The sequence below is a fragment of the Colossoma macropomum genome, unplaced genomic scaffold, assembly GCF_904425465.1.
Source record: "Colossoma macropomum unplaced genomic scaffold, Colossoma_macropomum, whole genome shotgun sequence".
In the NCBI taxonomy this organism is placed as follows: Eukaryota; Metazoa; Chordata; class Actinopteri; order Characiformes; family Serrasalmidae; genus Colossoma; species Colossoma macropomum.
In genome coordinates, this window is record NW_023494802.1 from 4,899,604 (window position 1) to 4,916,139 (window position 16,536).

The 16,536-nt window shown below is 39.3% G+C and overlaps 1 protein-coding gene across 1 annotated transcript in view; it reads left to right on the forward strand.

The window, feature by feature from the left end:
* The first annotated feature begins 1,504 nt into the window (after positions 1 to 1,504).
* Positions 1,505 to 16,536, forward strand: part of si:ch211-236h17.3 (carbohydrate sulfotransferase 11) — a 43,207-nt gene continuing 28,175 nt past the window's right edge. The window contains exon 1 of the mRNA XM_036591550.1: positions 1,505 to 2,059. Within this exon, the coding sequence (XP_036447443.1) occupies positions 1,966 to 2,059 (94 nt within the window). The 5' untranslated portion in view covers positions 1,505 to 1,965. The remainder of the gene's footprint in view (positions 2,060 to 16,536) is intronic.

Genomic DNA, 16,536 nt, shown 5'->3' on the forward strand with positions numbered 1-16,536 from the left:
TAACATTAAATTTTTTAACATTTCTCTCTACCATAAGTTCTATATGGAATGATTTCATGCTTGAGTGATTTCATGCTTAAATAGTCATGTCATTCATTCAACATGTCATTCGGACTGTTCTTATAGAATCAGAATTAATGACAGTGGTGGAGACAGAGACCAGAAATTTGAAGAGTTTAATGCCTCTAAAAGCTACATCACAGAAAGTTATTACTGTTATTATTGAAATGGTTACAAAAACATTGCCTGATGTCTGAGACATTGTTTTACAATGGTGGTTTACGAGGTACATGCATTATGTTGTAGGGCAAAATAGTCCTCAATGAAAACTTATTTTTTCTGACTTACTATTTTACCATTATCAACATTACATACAGTGAGGTCCAAAACTCTGAGAACACTACTGAAAATGCTTATATTTTGCATTTGTTTCTAATTTCATTCAAAAGTTTTTTCTTTATAAATCATATTTTCAGCATAACAGTTTAAGTAAAAATGTCGAATCTTTGAAATTTTGGCAGCATTTCTGTATTTAATACAGCATGCCAATGCCACTTCTTTGCTTTAACCCCTTAACATTCCAGGCTTATTACATACTAAGGCAACCTAATGCAAACTAATGGAGCTTTTCTTAGGTAATGGAAGTGTGTAATAAAGCTCGGTGATGGCTTGGTAAGGGGTTAATGACAGTGTGCACTTGAGCTCCACAAGTTTGTGCAAAAACTGTACCCTCTTGAGAGTCATGCATGCTTAAGTCTAAGGGTTAAGACTAAAAGAAATTCTTTTTTCCTTTTTTGTATAAAGCAATTCATATGGTAAATATTACAAATTTGCTTAAATGTAAATAGACATATTAATATATTTCTTCTTCATTTTGCTGAACTTTTTTTTTAATTTCCAAATTTCTGAGGATCTTTTGTTGTTCATTTCCAGGTTTCAGGTCATTGATTGAGCTTATAGTATCTAAAATAGTATTGTAGACGTTGTGACCCCTGGTTCTTATCACCACCACTGTAAAGAAATGTAAAGAAGAGTCAGTAAGTCTCTCTACATAAAGCATCTCACATCAAACCACTTAGAGTGACTTTACATCTCAGTGATCAAATTATGCAGAAATATCAGTGTAATTCTCTTTTAATATTTCATCAGATGCAGAGATGCTGCACCTGCTGTTACAGCAGGTTCACAGTGGAGATCGTGTGAGCAGCCAAGGCCACCAGATGTCACTAATGCCACAGTGGTGGCACAGCCTTTTTTCCCCTTCCCCGTAAATGAATTGATTATGATATAAATCAAATGAACATCGCCAGTGCTGTTTTAGTTCCAGCGTCGTGACGTCATGCCCGGAGCTATCAGTGACTGGCAACTGAGATCACACGCTTATGATCCTATTTTAACCCTGAGGGTATAATAAGTGGGCAACTTTCTTTTTCTCGTTTTGGCTGACGCGAAGAGCGTTCTACGCATGCGCGTTTCGATCGCCGCTTTTCCATCGACTGATTACGTCATGGGTGGTCGTGACGCCACGGCCGAAACTTTTTGGTACAAAGCCCTCCATGTTTTCGAGTGAAATCACACGAGAGCTTCACACCCACCGCGCAGGGCTGCTATATATGAGGAAGGACGACATGTAGAAGCCCTCAATGGGGTTTGTGAGTGAAGCCGTGCGGCAGAAGTTTGAGGCAGCGCTGACTGAGGCAGATGTGGACGCTGAGGCTGCATGTAGAATAAAGGCTACTCCCGACGACAGTGATCAACTTTAACGCCGCCGCCAGTGCCACCAATGCTGGCGCTTTGGCTGGTTTCTCGAGGCGTCGAGCTGAGCCTGCTTTACTAATGGGAACGTATGTCTTCTCACCTCCGGGACGGAGCCCGAATTTAACCTCGTTAACCCTCTTTGGAGAGTCTGCGTTTGGGACGGAGCCGAGAAGCCTGCTCGCATGAGCTCCGGCCAGGAGAGGCACGATGAGAAAGCCCAGAGTCGGTCGGATGTTTCTGGCCACATGCGTTTTTTCCTTCTTCATCCTGATTCTGTATTTCCAGAACAACCCGAGATCCGGTGAGTTCTGAAGTTTTTTGCAGGGATCAGTTAAATTATAAAAACTTATATTATGGTTGTTCTAATTATTATGTGGTTATTACTTACTGTAAGAACTTGTGTGTATAGTTCTGTATAGCACCAGAAAAAAAGGGTCCTTTCATTGTTTCAGGCTTGACATCACAGCAGAAGAACCCTTATTTGTGCTATATAGAACCATTTTCGAAAAAGGTTCTAGATATACAATACATTCTCCATCAATCTGAGGAACGATGTTACCATGCAATGAACCATTTAAGCATATGGTGTAGTATTAGTGCTCGAGTGGTTGTAGTGCTGAGCTGAATCTAGTCATATAGCTCTTTATGTTTAATGGTCACTGTGCAACATATTGTATTATGTACTGTAAAATGTGGAAAAACTGGATCTGGAAATCAGTAAGAAGGCTTTGCTTGAATGGCTTTATTTATCTGTGGCTCATGTTGGCCACGTATGTCTAACTGTCTGACCATTGAACAGTATGGATAAACTGAAGAGGTCTTGTTCGTTTCTTTCCAAAGATCATGTTTCCTAATAACCTGTTGGCCAAAATGCAGACACACTCCAACTGTTGCTTTGTGGCAACAGATTGTTATGTCTTCAGTTTATCCTTACACACATCTTTACCTACACTGGCAGCCTAAAGGACAATTCCACTGATTTTTAACATTTCTCTGTAGTTCAATGGATGAGATGTAAACAAAAAAAAAGAGAGAAACTAGTCTAGAGAAACGGAACAACTCAGATTTCATTATAGTGGTCATGGATAAGAACCATGGGTTGTGATGTCACACTTGATGATGATGATTCTTAAAGGGTTTTTCAGTGAAGGCAGTGGTTCTATTTACAACCATGAGTTCTATAGAACCATTTCATGGTACATGATGTGTGTACAAGTCGTCCCCTCTGGTGAACGTCTGGCATGTGACCGTGGCTGTTAGGTAAATCAGATGCTCCAGTCTAGGGAAACTAGACAACTCAGATTTCGTTACAGAGGAAGGGACAGCAACCATGAATTGTGATGTCACACTAAAAAAGATGATTTTTCAAGGGGTCTTCAATGAAGGCAGTGATTCTATTTACAACCATGAGTTCTATATAGAACCATTTCACATTGAAAGGGTTCTCTGCATGGTGAAATGGTTCTTCAGGTTGATGGAGAATGTGTTGCATATGGTTCTATACTGCAGCAAGAAGGATCCTTATATTGTTATAATCTTGACATTGTGACAGTAGAAGAACACTTACTGGCTATATATAGAACCATTATCAAAGCCATCAGAACCATCTTTTTTAAGTGTTTAAAGTGCAAAACTCCATTTAAATGTTTTGACATAATTTGAAAATGCCTATTGCTCTTTATGTGTAAATGTCATGACGAATGGACCAAAAGAAACGGCCCAAAATTATGTGGAAAAAAGTCTAGTTACGTTGATTTACATTTAAAAAAATTATGGTCTTTCCTTCTCCTTTAAAGTTATCATTTTGGAGATATGAAGTTTTGTTCCCACAGTTTTATATAGTAATATATATAATCCTGGTAATGGTAAAATAGTGGTAAAACTGAAAACAGTATGTTTTGGGTACCAAAGACCAAAACCTTTTTTAAAACTACTATGAAAACAGTGTGGCTAAGATCTTGTAGCTGCTTTCTGTGGGTCATTTGAGCGATGCCATTGAAGAACTGCTTTTTGTTCCTTAAAGAACCATGTTTGAGGAAAGAGACTTATGAATGGGAAGAAGGCTTTTAGAACCCCTTGACAAAATATCATTTTTTTACCAATTTAAAGGTTCTTGCTAGAACCTTTACATGTACATTTGGAGGTTCTTTAAACTTTAAAAAAGAAATTAACACTCACACATCTCCTTTACAAAACAGTTCTCTAAAGAACCATCTACTGAAAGGTTCTTTATGGCATCTTCTATGGCATTCCACAAAGATGCCTGGTTCTTGTCAGCACCGCTGTGAACAATTCTGACTCAGTAATGAAGAATGTAGAACAAAGCATTTGGCATCAAACCACTCTGAAGAACTTTGTCTACATTTTAACCATTTAATTATGCAGAAAGTTTGTGAAGTCGGCAGCATTCCCCTTTAACTCTTGCCTTCTAGTAGAGATGAAACGTAACCGATACTGGACATCAGTATCGGGCTGGTATCAGTGGAAAGTGCTGGATTGAATATCAGAGGGAAAAAAGAATGAATGTGATCCAATCCTGTAACAAATCTATCCTGAAACAGCACTCACTCACAGTATGTGATGTAAGGTTGTCTGTGTAGCTCTTCCTGTGAGGTAGTAGAGTGATTGAGTAGTTTCAGTATGATAGACTACTTTTAGATACTCGTCATAAGTGAGGTGCTTCATTTATTAAAATAGCTCATTTGAAAACTCAGGGTTTTTTTTTTTAATTAATTCTGGATTGACATTGGCCAGTCCTTAAGGTTTCAATGTGAGTGTCAGAAAAGAAAAAGTAGTTTCATACCATCTTTACTCTCTTTGTGATTATGGCCATAAGAAATCCAGAAGTCGCTGCAAAAGACAGGACAGCAGTGCGACAGGTGCTCGGTAGGGCACTTTGTAGCAGGAGTTATCCAACCAGTTCTTCAGGGTTTGGTAATTTCCAGTCTCTAACACAGTAAATTAACCACTGAGCATATTCAGGTGAGGAAAACTGCCAAAATGTGCTGGAATCCAGCCATAAGGGAAAGTCGACCATAGTGAAATTTCTAATTGAAATAATTTCTAATTTAGCCAAGTAAAGCATGACCCTTGTACTGTAATTATAATGCATCTGTAAGAAAAATAAATAAAGTCATAGCTCACTTTACAGCTGAGGTGTCCAACTGCGGCCCTGGAGAGCCTGAGTCCTGCTCATTTTAGGGGTTTCCTTTGCACCCTGCTGTATAGCATTAATCAGAGTTGTGGCCTTTTTTCTACTTTTTACAATAACATTATTGTTTCTTCTGTATTTTACAGTAACATAGTTGGACTTTTTCCTCTTGATAGTTAGAGCAGGGCAGCCCGACTCTAGTTGGAGGGTCTGAGTCCAACACAGTTTGGCAGTTTAATGCACTAATTTCCAGTTGATTTCCAGCAGTCTTCCTATTAAAACATACCTGATTAAGCTCATCATTTAATTACTAACAAGTACACAGTTTGAATATGTTCATGCAAGTTTAACCCTGTGAACCGTCAGCTTATTGTTAAGTTATTTAAGGGAAAGTACAGTGTTTTTTCACAATTCTTGTGAAATTTAGATGTTGAGATGTAAACAAATAAGTAATTCAATATGAAGTGGTTCATTTTAGAGAAACGTCCGTTATAACTTTCGTTATAAGATTTCGTTACAGTGGTGAAGATACAAACCAAGTGATGTGATATTTAAAACCACATATATATTTACTATTTACATTGACTATTGACTTCTACTGTGTTTTTATATGTAATGGTAATGGTTATATGTAATATAGTGGTAAATCTGAAAAGGTGGACTATTTATTTGGGGACTATTTTGCCTTAGAATGCAATGCATGTATCTCTCCACCATGAATAGATTTCAAAATGTCATGTTTTAGGCCAAAACCTGATCTCAGAACTGTTGTAAAGCAATGTTTCAGACATCAGACGGTGTATCCATAGCTAAGCTTTATGTATAGTAGCTTCAGATGTTTGGTTCCTATTATCACCACTGTTAACGGTTCTAATTCATTGTCTCTAGAATTAGTGATTCATGATTTAGTTGAGCTGAAATTTTGAAAGATCTGTGGAGTTGCCCTTCAGACTATTATGCATTACTCGGTAACTACAATGAAACTAATATATTAGTTACATAGTTGTGAGAGTGAGGAACTGAATTCTGGGCCACACACTCTTCCCTTACTAGGGTTCAAGCCAAGATAATAAGCCAAGCTAATTATGTTACATAATTAACACCAGAAGTGAAAGTAAATCAGCCTTAAGTCGTCCCACAGCGTGTATGTAGTGTCTAATTCCTGTGTAAAGCAACCGCTAGGATAAACCAGACATCAGAACTCTGCAAAATCAAATGTGGAACAAAGGCAGAAGAAAGAAAGTGACTCGGGCATGTTTGGAAAGCCCCCCACTAGGCGATCATGGTGAATTCCTAAAGCCTTTAAAGTGAGTTTTTCCCTGGCTGCCAGTGACTGGCTTGGAGAGGAGTGTGGATTAGCCTGAGGGTGGTAGCGTTTGAGGGATGAGGAGAGAGCACGCAGAGCATGTAGAGAGTGGGGTTGTGACTTTGACCTTTTCTTTTGAGATATGCCCTGAGTCTGTTTGACAACATGAGTGTAGTGTTTGAGTGGTTGTAATGCTGAATTGAATCCAGCCATATAGCTCTTTATGTTTAATGTTCACTGTGAAACATGTTTTATTATGTACTGTAATATATGGATCTGGAAAAGAGGAGAAGAGATTGTCTTGTTTTACACAGACCTTTCGTTCTTTGAGTAGGACAGGTTTGCTTGCATGGCCTAATTTATCTGTGGCTCATGTTGGCCACGTATGTCTAACTGTCTGACCGTTGAACAGTATGGATAAACTGAAGAGGTCTTGTTCGTTTCTTTCCAAAGATCATGTTTCCTAATAACCTGTTGGCCAAAATGCAGACACACTCCAACTGTTGCTTTGTGGCAACAGATTGTTATGTCTTCAGTTTATCCTTACACACATCTTAACCTACACTGGCAGCCTAAAGGACAATTCCACTGATTTTTAACATTTCTCTGTAGTTCAATGGATGAAGTGTAAAAACAAAAAGAGATTTGATGTGAATTCCTCCAGTCTAGAGAAACTGAACAACTTCAGGGCTTTTCAGTGAAGGCAGTGGTTCTATTTACAACCATGAGAGTCATGATACATGATGTCTGTACAAGTCGTCCTCTCTGGTGAACATCTGGTATGTGACCCTGGCTGTTATATAAATCATGTAGAAAGGTCACCTAAAAAAGAAGGAAGGCCAGAAATAGTAACATGCCGCTTGTTTTAGTACCATTTATAATATACCCTTGTCGACTTGGTCTTAAAGTCTACTAGACAGCTAGAAAAAACAAAAATAAAGGCACTAAAACATGGTTCTAAATCAAAGCATATAGCCAGACAAGGCGATAATACACACATGTAAGTACATTATGGCTTTGTTTACACAGCAGGTAAAAGTGGCCCAAATCTTGCTTTCGTTTGGCTGTTCACAGTATCTTTTAAATCTGACCCGCATGCACAAAAGAACAATGCTTCACGTTGCTTCACATGGAGCGCTCGTCCAGAGGTAAACAATCATGACTGCCAATGAACACCCGTCGCTCCCGGAGCTTTCAGTTTCATCTTCACCAGCGTCACAGAAGCCATCATGAAGCTTCATTGACTTACAGCTGGGCTCATCACCCAGAATGTGTTCGAGCTCAGCGTAAAAAGAGCTCGGTCACTTCTTTGGTTCTTGTCCTCAGATTCTTTAAACTTTGCTTTTCCGACTTGTTAACTGTTCTTTGATGCTGCAGCCTCGCTGTCCTACGGCTGCGTTCAGCCATTTCTTTCGAAATCTATTTGAGCACGGAGCGATTTTGGATAAGTCACTTTTAATTTTTTGGTACAGAAACATCAGCCTAAATGTTTATGAGTCTCAGCAGTGCAAAATTATGACGAATGTGGAGTTGGATCGAGGTAAAGGTTGGCTGTTCAGATTGAGTCGCATTGCCGCAGATCGGATACGTATCAGATTTCGGTACCACATATGAATGCGTCTCAAATCAGAATTGAAAATGTCAGATTCATTATGTTTTTTGCTGTTCATACTGCCACACAGATGACACATCTGGGTCACACATGAAGAAAAAGATCGGATTTGGGTCACTTTTACCTGCTGTGTGAACAAAGCTTAAGTTTAGACTTTTCAAAAAAGTTTGCATGGCTAGCTAATTAGCCGGACGATAAATCCATTGCCCGCTGGCTCCTCCTCCCCTGTTGCTCATGTGATCACTCATGTGACGTGAGTAATGACTCGAAGTTGGCGAGGAAAAGTTTAGAAAGTTAACGCCACGTTATGTTCATTTTGGCAACGTGCAGATGAATCTGATGATTCGAGTGCATTGAAAGAGAATTCAAAGAGAACTCAGTCAAACTTAGTAAAAGATGTGTCTTCCGAGGATGTGAGTGAATGATCTACTATTGCTGTCATATTTTCATCACTATAACGTTAATTTTGTATCTCAGATCTAACCATCGAGCCGGACCTTCGTTTTGACCCTGTGCGTGAGACATTAATACATAAAGATGTATGATGTGGTCTGAAAAACCCGCAAAATCCAATTCATCAATTTCAGGCTGTACAGGGCAACTCCAGACAGTGCACACACCATATTTTAGCCTTCCTCCTGACTCAGCATTGCTACTTCTATCAATTAATGTGCAAACATGATGTACAAAAGAGCCTCCAAACAATCACTGAATGTCTTACTTTGTTCTGTGAGCATGTTGACCAATTACAGATGTTTCTGAATGTTTTAATTGATCCAAATATTTATGTGATCCAACAAATGTAAACCATTTTGGTCAATGCAAGCTGGCCTTTAACCACATCACAAGCATTCACCGGTGTGGTTTTAATATAGTTATTGCAAGGCGTAATATGATCACAGTGTGTAGCAATATAATTGCAGTGTGCTGTTTTGTCCACATTGCATGCACTGCAACCTGCTGTCTTTCAGAGGCCTGAACACTTGTTCCTTCAATTGTTGGTTTGTAAAACAATGCAAACCAAAGAGCAAAAACTCTGGCAAACTTTGTTCCCAGCTAATGATTTATTATTAGCTTGACCCTTTTCCGCTGTGGTGCAGCCAAGAATACAAGGAGGACGTGCTGGTCATAGACACTTGAAGGCAACTTTCTCCAGTGTGTTGGCCAGGCCCCTTCCTCTGTCTAGGCGTAATCATTTTGAACTGTGCTTGCTTGGACTTGTCAGTACAGAGGAAATGCTTTATGGCACCATGTTGTACAGAGCAGTACACAATTCTGAGCACCACTTCAGCCACATTGCCTGAAGAAGTAGCTCAAGAACACACTCAGAAATCATGTGACACTCTCTTTGCTTTGCTCATGAGGGGATCTGCTGCTTAAAAGGCCCTTTTTCTACAATTTTCTCCCCTGACATTTGTGTGGTTTATGTACTAAGTACAGTCGTGATTCATTTCTACATGGCCTTTCCTTAAACAGGCAATTTTTATTACTGTGCTTTTACTGTGGCCGCCCTGCACTGTGCCTCGGTCACGTCTTTCTTTTTGGAGAACCTGTGAGATAAGAACGAGCAATGTAAACAAGCAAACAGTGTGCTTACAAACGAGAACTAGCAGCTATTCAAAATCACATTTAATCCGACAAAGGGGTTAAAGGAGCCTCACATGGGTCAAGTCTCTTTATTTAGTTTGTTGTACTGGCATTTTGGCACTGTGTTTGCATCCGTTTACTAGCATTCTACTTCACGGCAGTTAAACAAAGAAACTGAGCTTCCTCTTTCTGAGCTTTGACAATGGAGATAAGCACATAATTTGACTTTTTTTTCTCTGTAAACCTTGTCCAGTGTGGCTGTTTTAGTGTCTGCTGTTTGTCCTTCAAGTTTAAAGTATCAGTCCGCACATGTTAAAGTTTGACGTCATGTGAAAGGAGTCTGTTAATCTTAAAAAAGAATAAAGAAGACAGCTTGTGTTTGTTGGATGAGCGTGGTGGGTGGGTCGGGGTTCTTTTGTGCTTATGAGTTGGTTTAGGAGTGTGATATGTTCCAACCGTAGTCAGATAACAGCCACATTTAAAAGATAATGTTAACTTGTCTTTTAAAGGCCAGTAGAGTGGGCAAGAAATTGGATATGGGCCACTTTACCTGCAGCCTGAATGTAACCTAAGTCTTAATTAAAAATAACAATTATATATCAATACTGGTATTTAAACATATGCCTCTCCTGCCTGATGTGGGACTCTCTGTGTGGCTGGGGGTGCTTTGTCTGTTAAAGTCTGCAGTGTGTGTGCATATAGACTAAAAGCCAGGTTGACTCTGCTGCATTCATTATGAGCTCACCTTAACAGTGACAGAAATTTAAATAGGTAAAATCACAAGTTCTGATGAACTGTGGAAATACTGGACAGTACTGTGGTCCTTGGAGCAAAGCTGAGTAAGCAAATCAAGAGGCTGCAAGTGATTGAGTGCGTTTACCTGCACTTAATAATCCGATCTGATGACTGAGTTACTGAGCTCTCTCTCTCTCTGTTTTTGGTTTTCTTCATCAGATTTCTAGACCTTACTCCGATCTAGGAAATCAGAGTGTGCTGTTTACATCACCATTTGAATAATCTGAGAACTGCAGAAATCCGATTATGATCGGGTTATTGATTATTTCTGTAGAAGTGAACTGTAATGTTTGAGAAATAAGACCTAGTGGAGATCTGACGTTCATATGGAACAGCAATGCGAGAAACACTTCAGGCTTTGTGCCTGCTGGTCTAAAATGTGCTGTTCTGAAGCAAAGCTTGCCTGAGCGAACCCCTCACTACCCCCTGTATCCAGTTAGTAGGATACAGATGGTTTATTCTACTAACCACAATAAGCAATTTTAACATAAGGTCTAACATCTGCTCGTGTTTAGACTGAAAGACTTAGACTGTACTGGCTAAAATCCGGAGGCAGTGAGACATAAATACATTGCCACTGTGTGATATGTTAGTAAACATGTGACTCTTGATATAGTATGTTTTTTAGGCGTGTTCATCTTTTCTTGTCACATTAAGAAGAAAGATGAGTTTATCATTTCCTTTTGTATTTTTATTTCCATTTGTTTCATTTAAAATTTTCACAGGCTGTGAAACCTTTTCACAAAATAGCAAAGTAGCAGGGGGAGGGTGTCTCTTGTGGTTGGCGTTCTTTCCTCTTCACTTTACTGATATGAATCTTTTTCACTTTGAGAGACTCAGACATCAAACAGAACATGAAAGGCATGCAGAAGACATGCTACAACCAATAAAATTTTAATATAGATCATAAAAAACATATGTACTCCTCTCCTACATCTCTCTCTCAGACACATGCACACATACGACCTCAGAAACCAAAAAAAAACGTTCATAAAATCCATATGGGACTCACGCATGAGAGTGCATTCTTCTTTCTCTGTTAAGTGTTCTCTGTCTCCCTCCGAAGTGATATCTGCAGAGGAAGGACATATGAATATGCATTCTGATACATTCTGATATTAATTGCCTTTTATCCAAATTTTATATTTAGTAAATATTATTTTGATGTTAATGAATGGATATTGGTTTAACTGCAGAGAAGAAAAATTGAACAACAACAAAAAAAAACAAATTTCGCCAAAATCGGTTAAAAACTGTAGGCTTACTTTTTAGATGTTTGGAGGCTAAAATTTGAAATAAAACATGCTTTTTTGCCCATATGTCTCACTTAGGAGCTTTAGTTCTTTATTTTAGACCAAAAAGTACCAAACAGAGAAAAATAAAGCTTAATAAACTTCACTTCCTATGCTGAGAGATGTTCAATATACAGGGTGATTCAAAAAGATTCATCCGATTTCAAAGCGGCATATTTTTACGACCGTGAGGAGCCTAGGAACCAATCACATACCAATTGAAAGAGGGGGTCATTGAGTTTCTGACTATCACCGGAAGATGGCTCCCTTCAGTCTGAGAGGAGATGGCGACTCCTGAGCAGAAAGCGTTTTGCGTTCTCCACTTCAATAAGAGTAAATCCGTCATAAAACTGTCCAAAGTGATTTTCGTGGGCAGTGAACCTCCAACAGCTCAGGGCGTTCGTCGTTGGTTCCACAACACTGGAAGATCTCCGAAATCGCATTGAAAGAGCCGTGAGTTAAAGTAACACCTGACATGCTCAATCGAGTATGGGATGAATTTGACTATTGCGTTGATGTTGTCCGTACAGCTGGAGGAGGTTCATATTGAGCACTTGTAAAATTACATAATAAACTTCATGCTCAAACCATTTACAATTTACTGCATTGTTCTGTAATGATTTACAAGTGAAATAAATCATTTTGAAATCGATATTTTTGCATCACACTGTACTAACAAACAGCTGGGATAGGCTCCAGCACCCCACCACGACCCAGAAGGATAAGCGGTTTAGATGATGTGTGTGTGTGTGTGTGTGTGTGTACTAACAAGTTCTGTATAGAACTCTGTACTCAGTTTTTTGAACCTGATACTTTTTTACTAAGGCTGTTTTTTGCTACTTTTGCTGCAGTCATTTTTTCATTTAAGTAACAGTTTCATTTAAGTAGGCTTCTCTGCCCATGTCTGGATGTTTGTGTGTATGAGATGAGCAGTGTGTTGGTCTGAACCAGTAAAGTGAGCGTGGTGTTCCCTCACAGGAGGTAAATTCACACTTCTGACTAAGCAGAGTTGAGGTGAGGTTTGGAACACGGGGACCACGTCTCAGAATGACTGTGTCCTTTCATGCACTCACTACCTGCAATTGGACGTGTAGTTCCTTTGCCAAGCCGTTCGGTTCCAGGCAGCACCGAAAACAACTGAAAAACAACTCCCTGAAACTAAATGTGTTTTTACAGAGGCGCACAGTGAATCACCACAGTCACTTTTTTACAGTGACCTGCTGACTAAGCTACATTTAAGGCTAAAAAAGGCTAATCTATTTAGTTGAACTTATGTTCTATTTATGCTTTGTTCCATCGAGGCTGTAGGCATATTTATCAAATACTCCAGGGGTTGGTAGCTAAAAATTCTTTGTCTGCACATTTCAGCATTTCAGCATTTAAATATGGCTGAATGACAGTCTTAAAGGGGCCATATGCAACGTGTCCTATTTTATTTTTTAACCTACATTCTACTCATGAGGTTTACCTATGTATATGTACTGAAAACATTTATTTCTGGATGAATATTTTCGACCTTTCTTTATCCCTTCGACTGGCCCTTTATCTCTTAGGCTGGCCCTTTATCCTGTAGGCTCGTGAAACTTGGATGCCAGCAGTTGCACACAGCAGTTCACATTTTTTGATAGTTCATATCATTCTCACTATGAAGTCATCCACAAGGTGTAATTGACAGACTGGCAGCATGTTTTTTCCACCTGTTATTGTCTGTCTTTTATCTGTCTATCCAGGATTCTTCATTAGATATGAGTTTTTTTTAAATCTGTTGTGTATATTAAGCCTTTGAAAATGAATGTTTTCAGGTATTTTTCTAATAATGTTAGGCTGGCTTTACATGGTAAACTTTAACAGAGCTTTAGTTGCTCAATTGCTCATGAGTTGCAGAATTTGAAGCATCCTGCAACTCATTTGAAACTCTGCCACAATACTTGCAAAAGTCTCAACTTCATGGAACAATTTTCATGAAACAGCCAATCAAAACGCTGATAATGCAGCATGTGATCACATCAAATGGCAACATTTTAAACAACTTGCTTCACTGTCTCAGTGGACAAAAAAACCCCAAATCAATTAAAATGCTGCAGATAGGTAAAGTCACGGATGACTTTACAGCAAGAACAATGCAATGTGTTGTGCATATGAGTTGTTATTTTGCATAACTAGCATATTATTTTAATGTGTTGCATGCAACTTTGATTGCTGAAGTGGCACAGAAGTGAGGTTGAATGCCGCTTACAACATGTATGCAATTTTTTTTGAGTGAAAGTTTCACGTTGTAAAGCCAGCTGCACAGTTACAGTACACAACTATCAACCATCTTCGGTGTCATTTTTTTGTCCATTGATCCGGTGAAATCAGTCCTTTTTTAAGTATGCCGTTTGATGTGATCATGTAATGTGTTATCATCCTTTTGATGCTTTGCATTACGCAAATCAAGGGCTGCTTAGTTTCACGTAGGTTCTAAGCAACTGAAGTTGCACGGAAGTTTCACAGTATAACCCCAGCTTAGAATATAACAGCTTATAGGCCTCATTCAAAAAGCAGTTCAGAGAAAATTAGTAGAACATTACGTATAACCTCAGTGTGAATGAGTGAAGCTATACTGCTGTAGGAAGGCACTGGATCATCAGGCTTCCTGCGAGACCTGTGAAGCGCCACCACTTCTTTTCGAACTGCCGCTCACGCAATGTCATTGGACAGCTGAACGCGCTCGGAGGAAAGCGCCAACCACCAGCTCTGTTCCGTCGGCTAACAGACGCCTGCGCTGACTAGCATCGCATTAAGTGATGGGGGAGAGGGGGGGCCATCCTACCCACCCAGAGAGCGAGGCCAATTCTGCTCTCTAGGACTCCCGGCTACGGGTTGGCTGTAGCATCACCAGGGATCAAACTCACAGTCACCTGATGATAGGGCCAACGCTTAGACGGTTGCGCCACTCAGGAGCCCGGATGTACTTTAAATGTGAGGCTAAAGATATTCAAAAGATGGGTCAGGAGGATGTGTAAAATTTAGAACTTACACCCCGACAGATAGAGGTTGCCCATTTCCAAAGTCAGACCTGAAATGTCAGCCAGAGTTAAAGAAAACATTGTATTCTCCTTGTCGGCTGGGCCTGGTTGTGGGCTGAAAAGGTGGATATATGCAAATGTGGTCATGACAACATAAAAACAGTGAATTCAAATCGGCTGTTTTTACAGCTTTACTGCCATGTATGGACAAGACGGACTGGGGAGTGATTGAAAGTGTTTACGTACTGCATCAAACTTTTATTTAAAAAAAAATCACTAAAAGAAAAAAAATCACTAAAAATTAAATTAGTATTACATGATGTGCCCTGTAACAACAAGTGCAGACATCTCTGCAAAACTGCAGTGAAACTCCAGCATGCACTACCCTGGACCTCCCACATGCTGCAGTAACTGTAGCAGAGTGCTGCCAAAAACATGTGTTGCAGACTGACCCAGACTTCAGCTCTGGTAAAGTCATTTGTGGTTTGGTGAGTGATTCGCTGTTTGTGGTGTTCGGAAGGATCGCGTAGTCACAGAGCAGCTGCGTCTTAATAAAACAGCAGGTTTTCAGCACGTCAGCTTGGCAGTGACGATCAGACAGATGATCTAAAGGAAAGCATGGTAACTATTATACGAAGGCTCTGATCACTCTGATCAGTCTTTGATCCTCATGACCACAAAATTTGACATAATTATCCCTTTAATTCAAAACTATCAGGCTTAGGCTTAACCTTTTAAACTATTAAGATGTGTTCACATCATTGTGGAAAATGTGCGCTGCACACCGCTTTGTACAGCAGCAGCATTTAAGAACTTCAGCACTTATTGCAGCTTTCGGTAGAATGATCCACGTACACACACTTATGAGCAAAAACATCACCTAAATTATGTATTAATGCAACGAGATTTAAAAAGTGTGGAATTCAGTACTGCCAAGTGGGCCAGACATCAGCTTGTGTATGAAGTAAATGACCTAAGACCATATTAAACATACCCTACATGAGAAGCCAGTTGTGGTTTGACAACTATATATTCATAGTTACAGTGGGGCTTGAAAGTTTGTGAACCCTTTAGAATTTCCTATATTTCTGCTTAAATTTGACCAAAAAGGTCATCAGATTTTCTCATAAAAGTACATAAAGAGAAACAAATGAGACAAAAATATTAGACTTATATATTAGGTATATGAAGTGACTGGAATATACAGTGATGGTCTACTCGAAGTTCTATATTCTATAAGTTCTGAAGTCATATTTACTTCTTATTACTAGCCCTAAAATGAACGTAAATGTACCTCAGTAGCTCTCAAAAGCCATCACTGTCCACCATGTTCTCTATTAATGTGCACTCTAACATTGGGTGTGATTTCCTCACCAGCATCACAGTTTGGATGTTTGCTTTTGATATGGTACATTGTTGTAGTTGTGCTGTTGTTCTCTAGAAACGTGGTCTCAAACACCATTGTTTTTAGCTGCACTTCATTTTTTTAGTCAGCCCATCTAGCAGAACCAGCTGCCTGTCATGCATATAAATCTTCATCAAATGGAATAATAACCCCCCATTCAAATAGGAACTGTTGCCTCTTTTTCCTTCTTTCTTGCTCTCTTTTTTCTTTCTCCCTTACATTTAAAGATTCCTAAACTTCCATAGTAGTTACAGAATAATTCATAGCAGTTTCTGAATTATTGAATAGTTATTAACTGAATAATGAACATAGAGTTTGATGGTTCTTTCTAAGGAGCACATGTATTAATGGAAAGTTTAGGAGGATGTAGTTTGATGCAGTCATTTTCCTTCACCTCGTTTAACTCCTGATGTCTGCTGTTTGCTGCTCTCCACACTGAATCAGACTGAAATGGTTGCTATAACTCTAGGTAGGCCAGTGCGTTATGAGTCACTGTGGGACGAAATTGGATATCATATAGCCTGTGAAACTCAATCAGAGAGATGACTGGATGGAAATACATGCGAGACAGTCTGAGGTCCAGCTGACTCAGCTTTTCCATAGAATAAATCTAAAATGACAG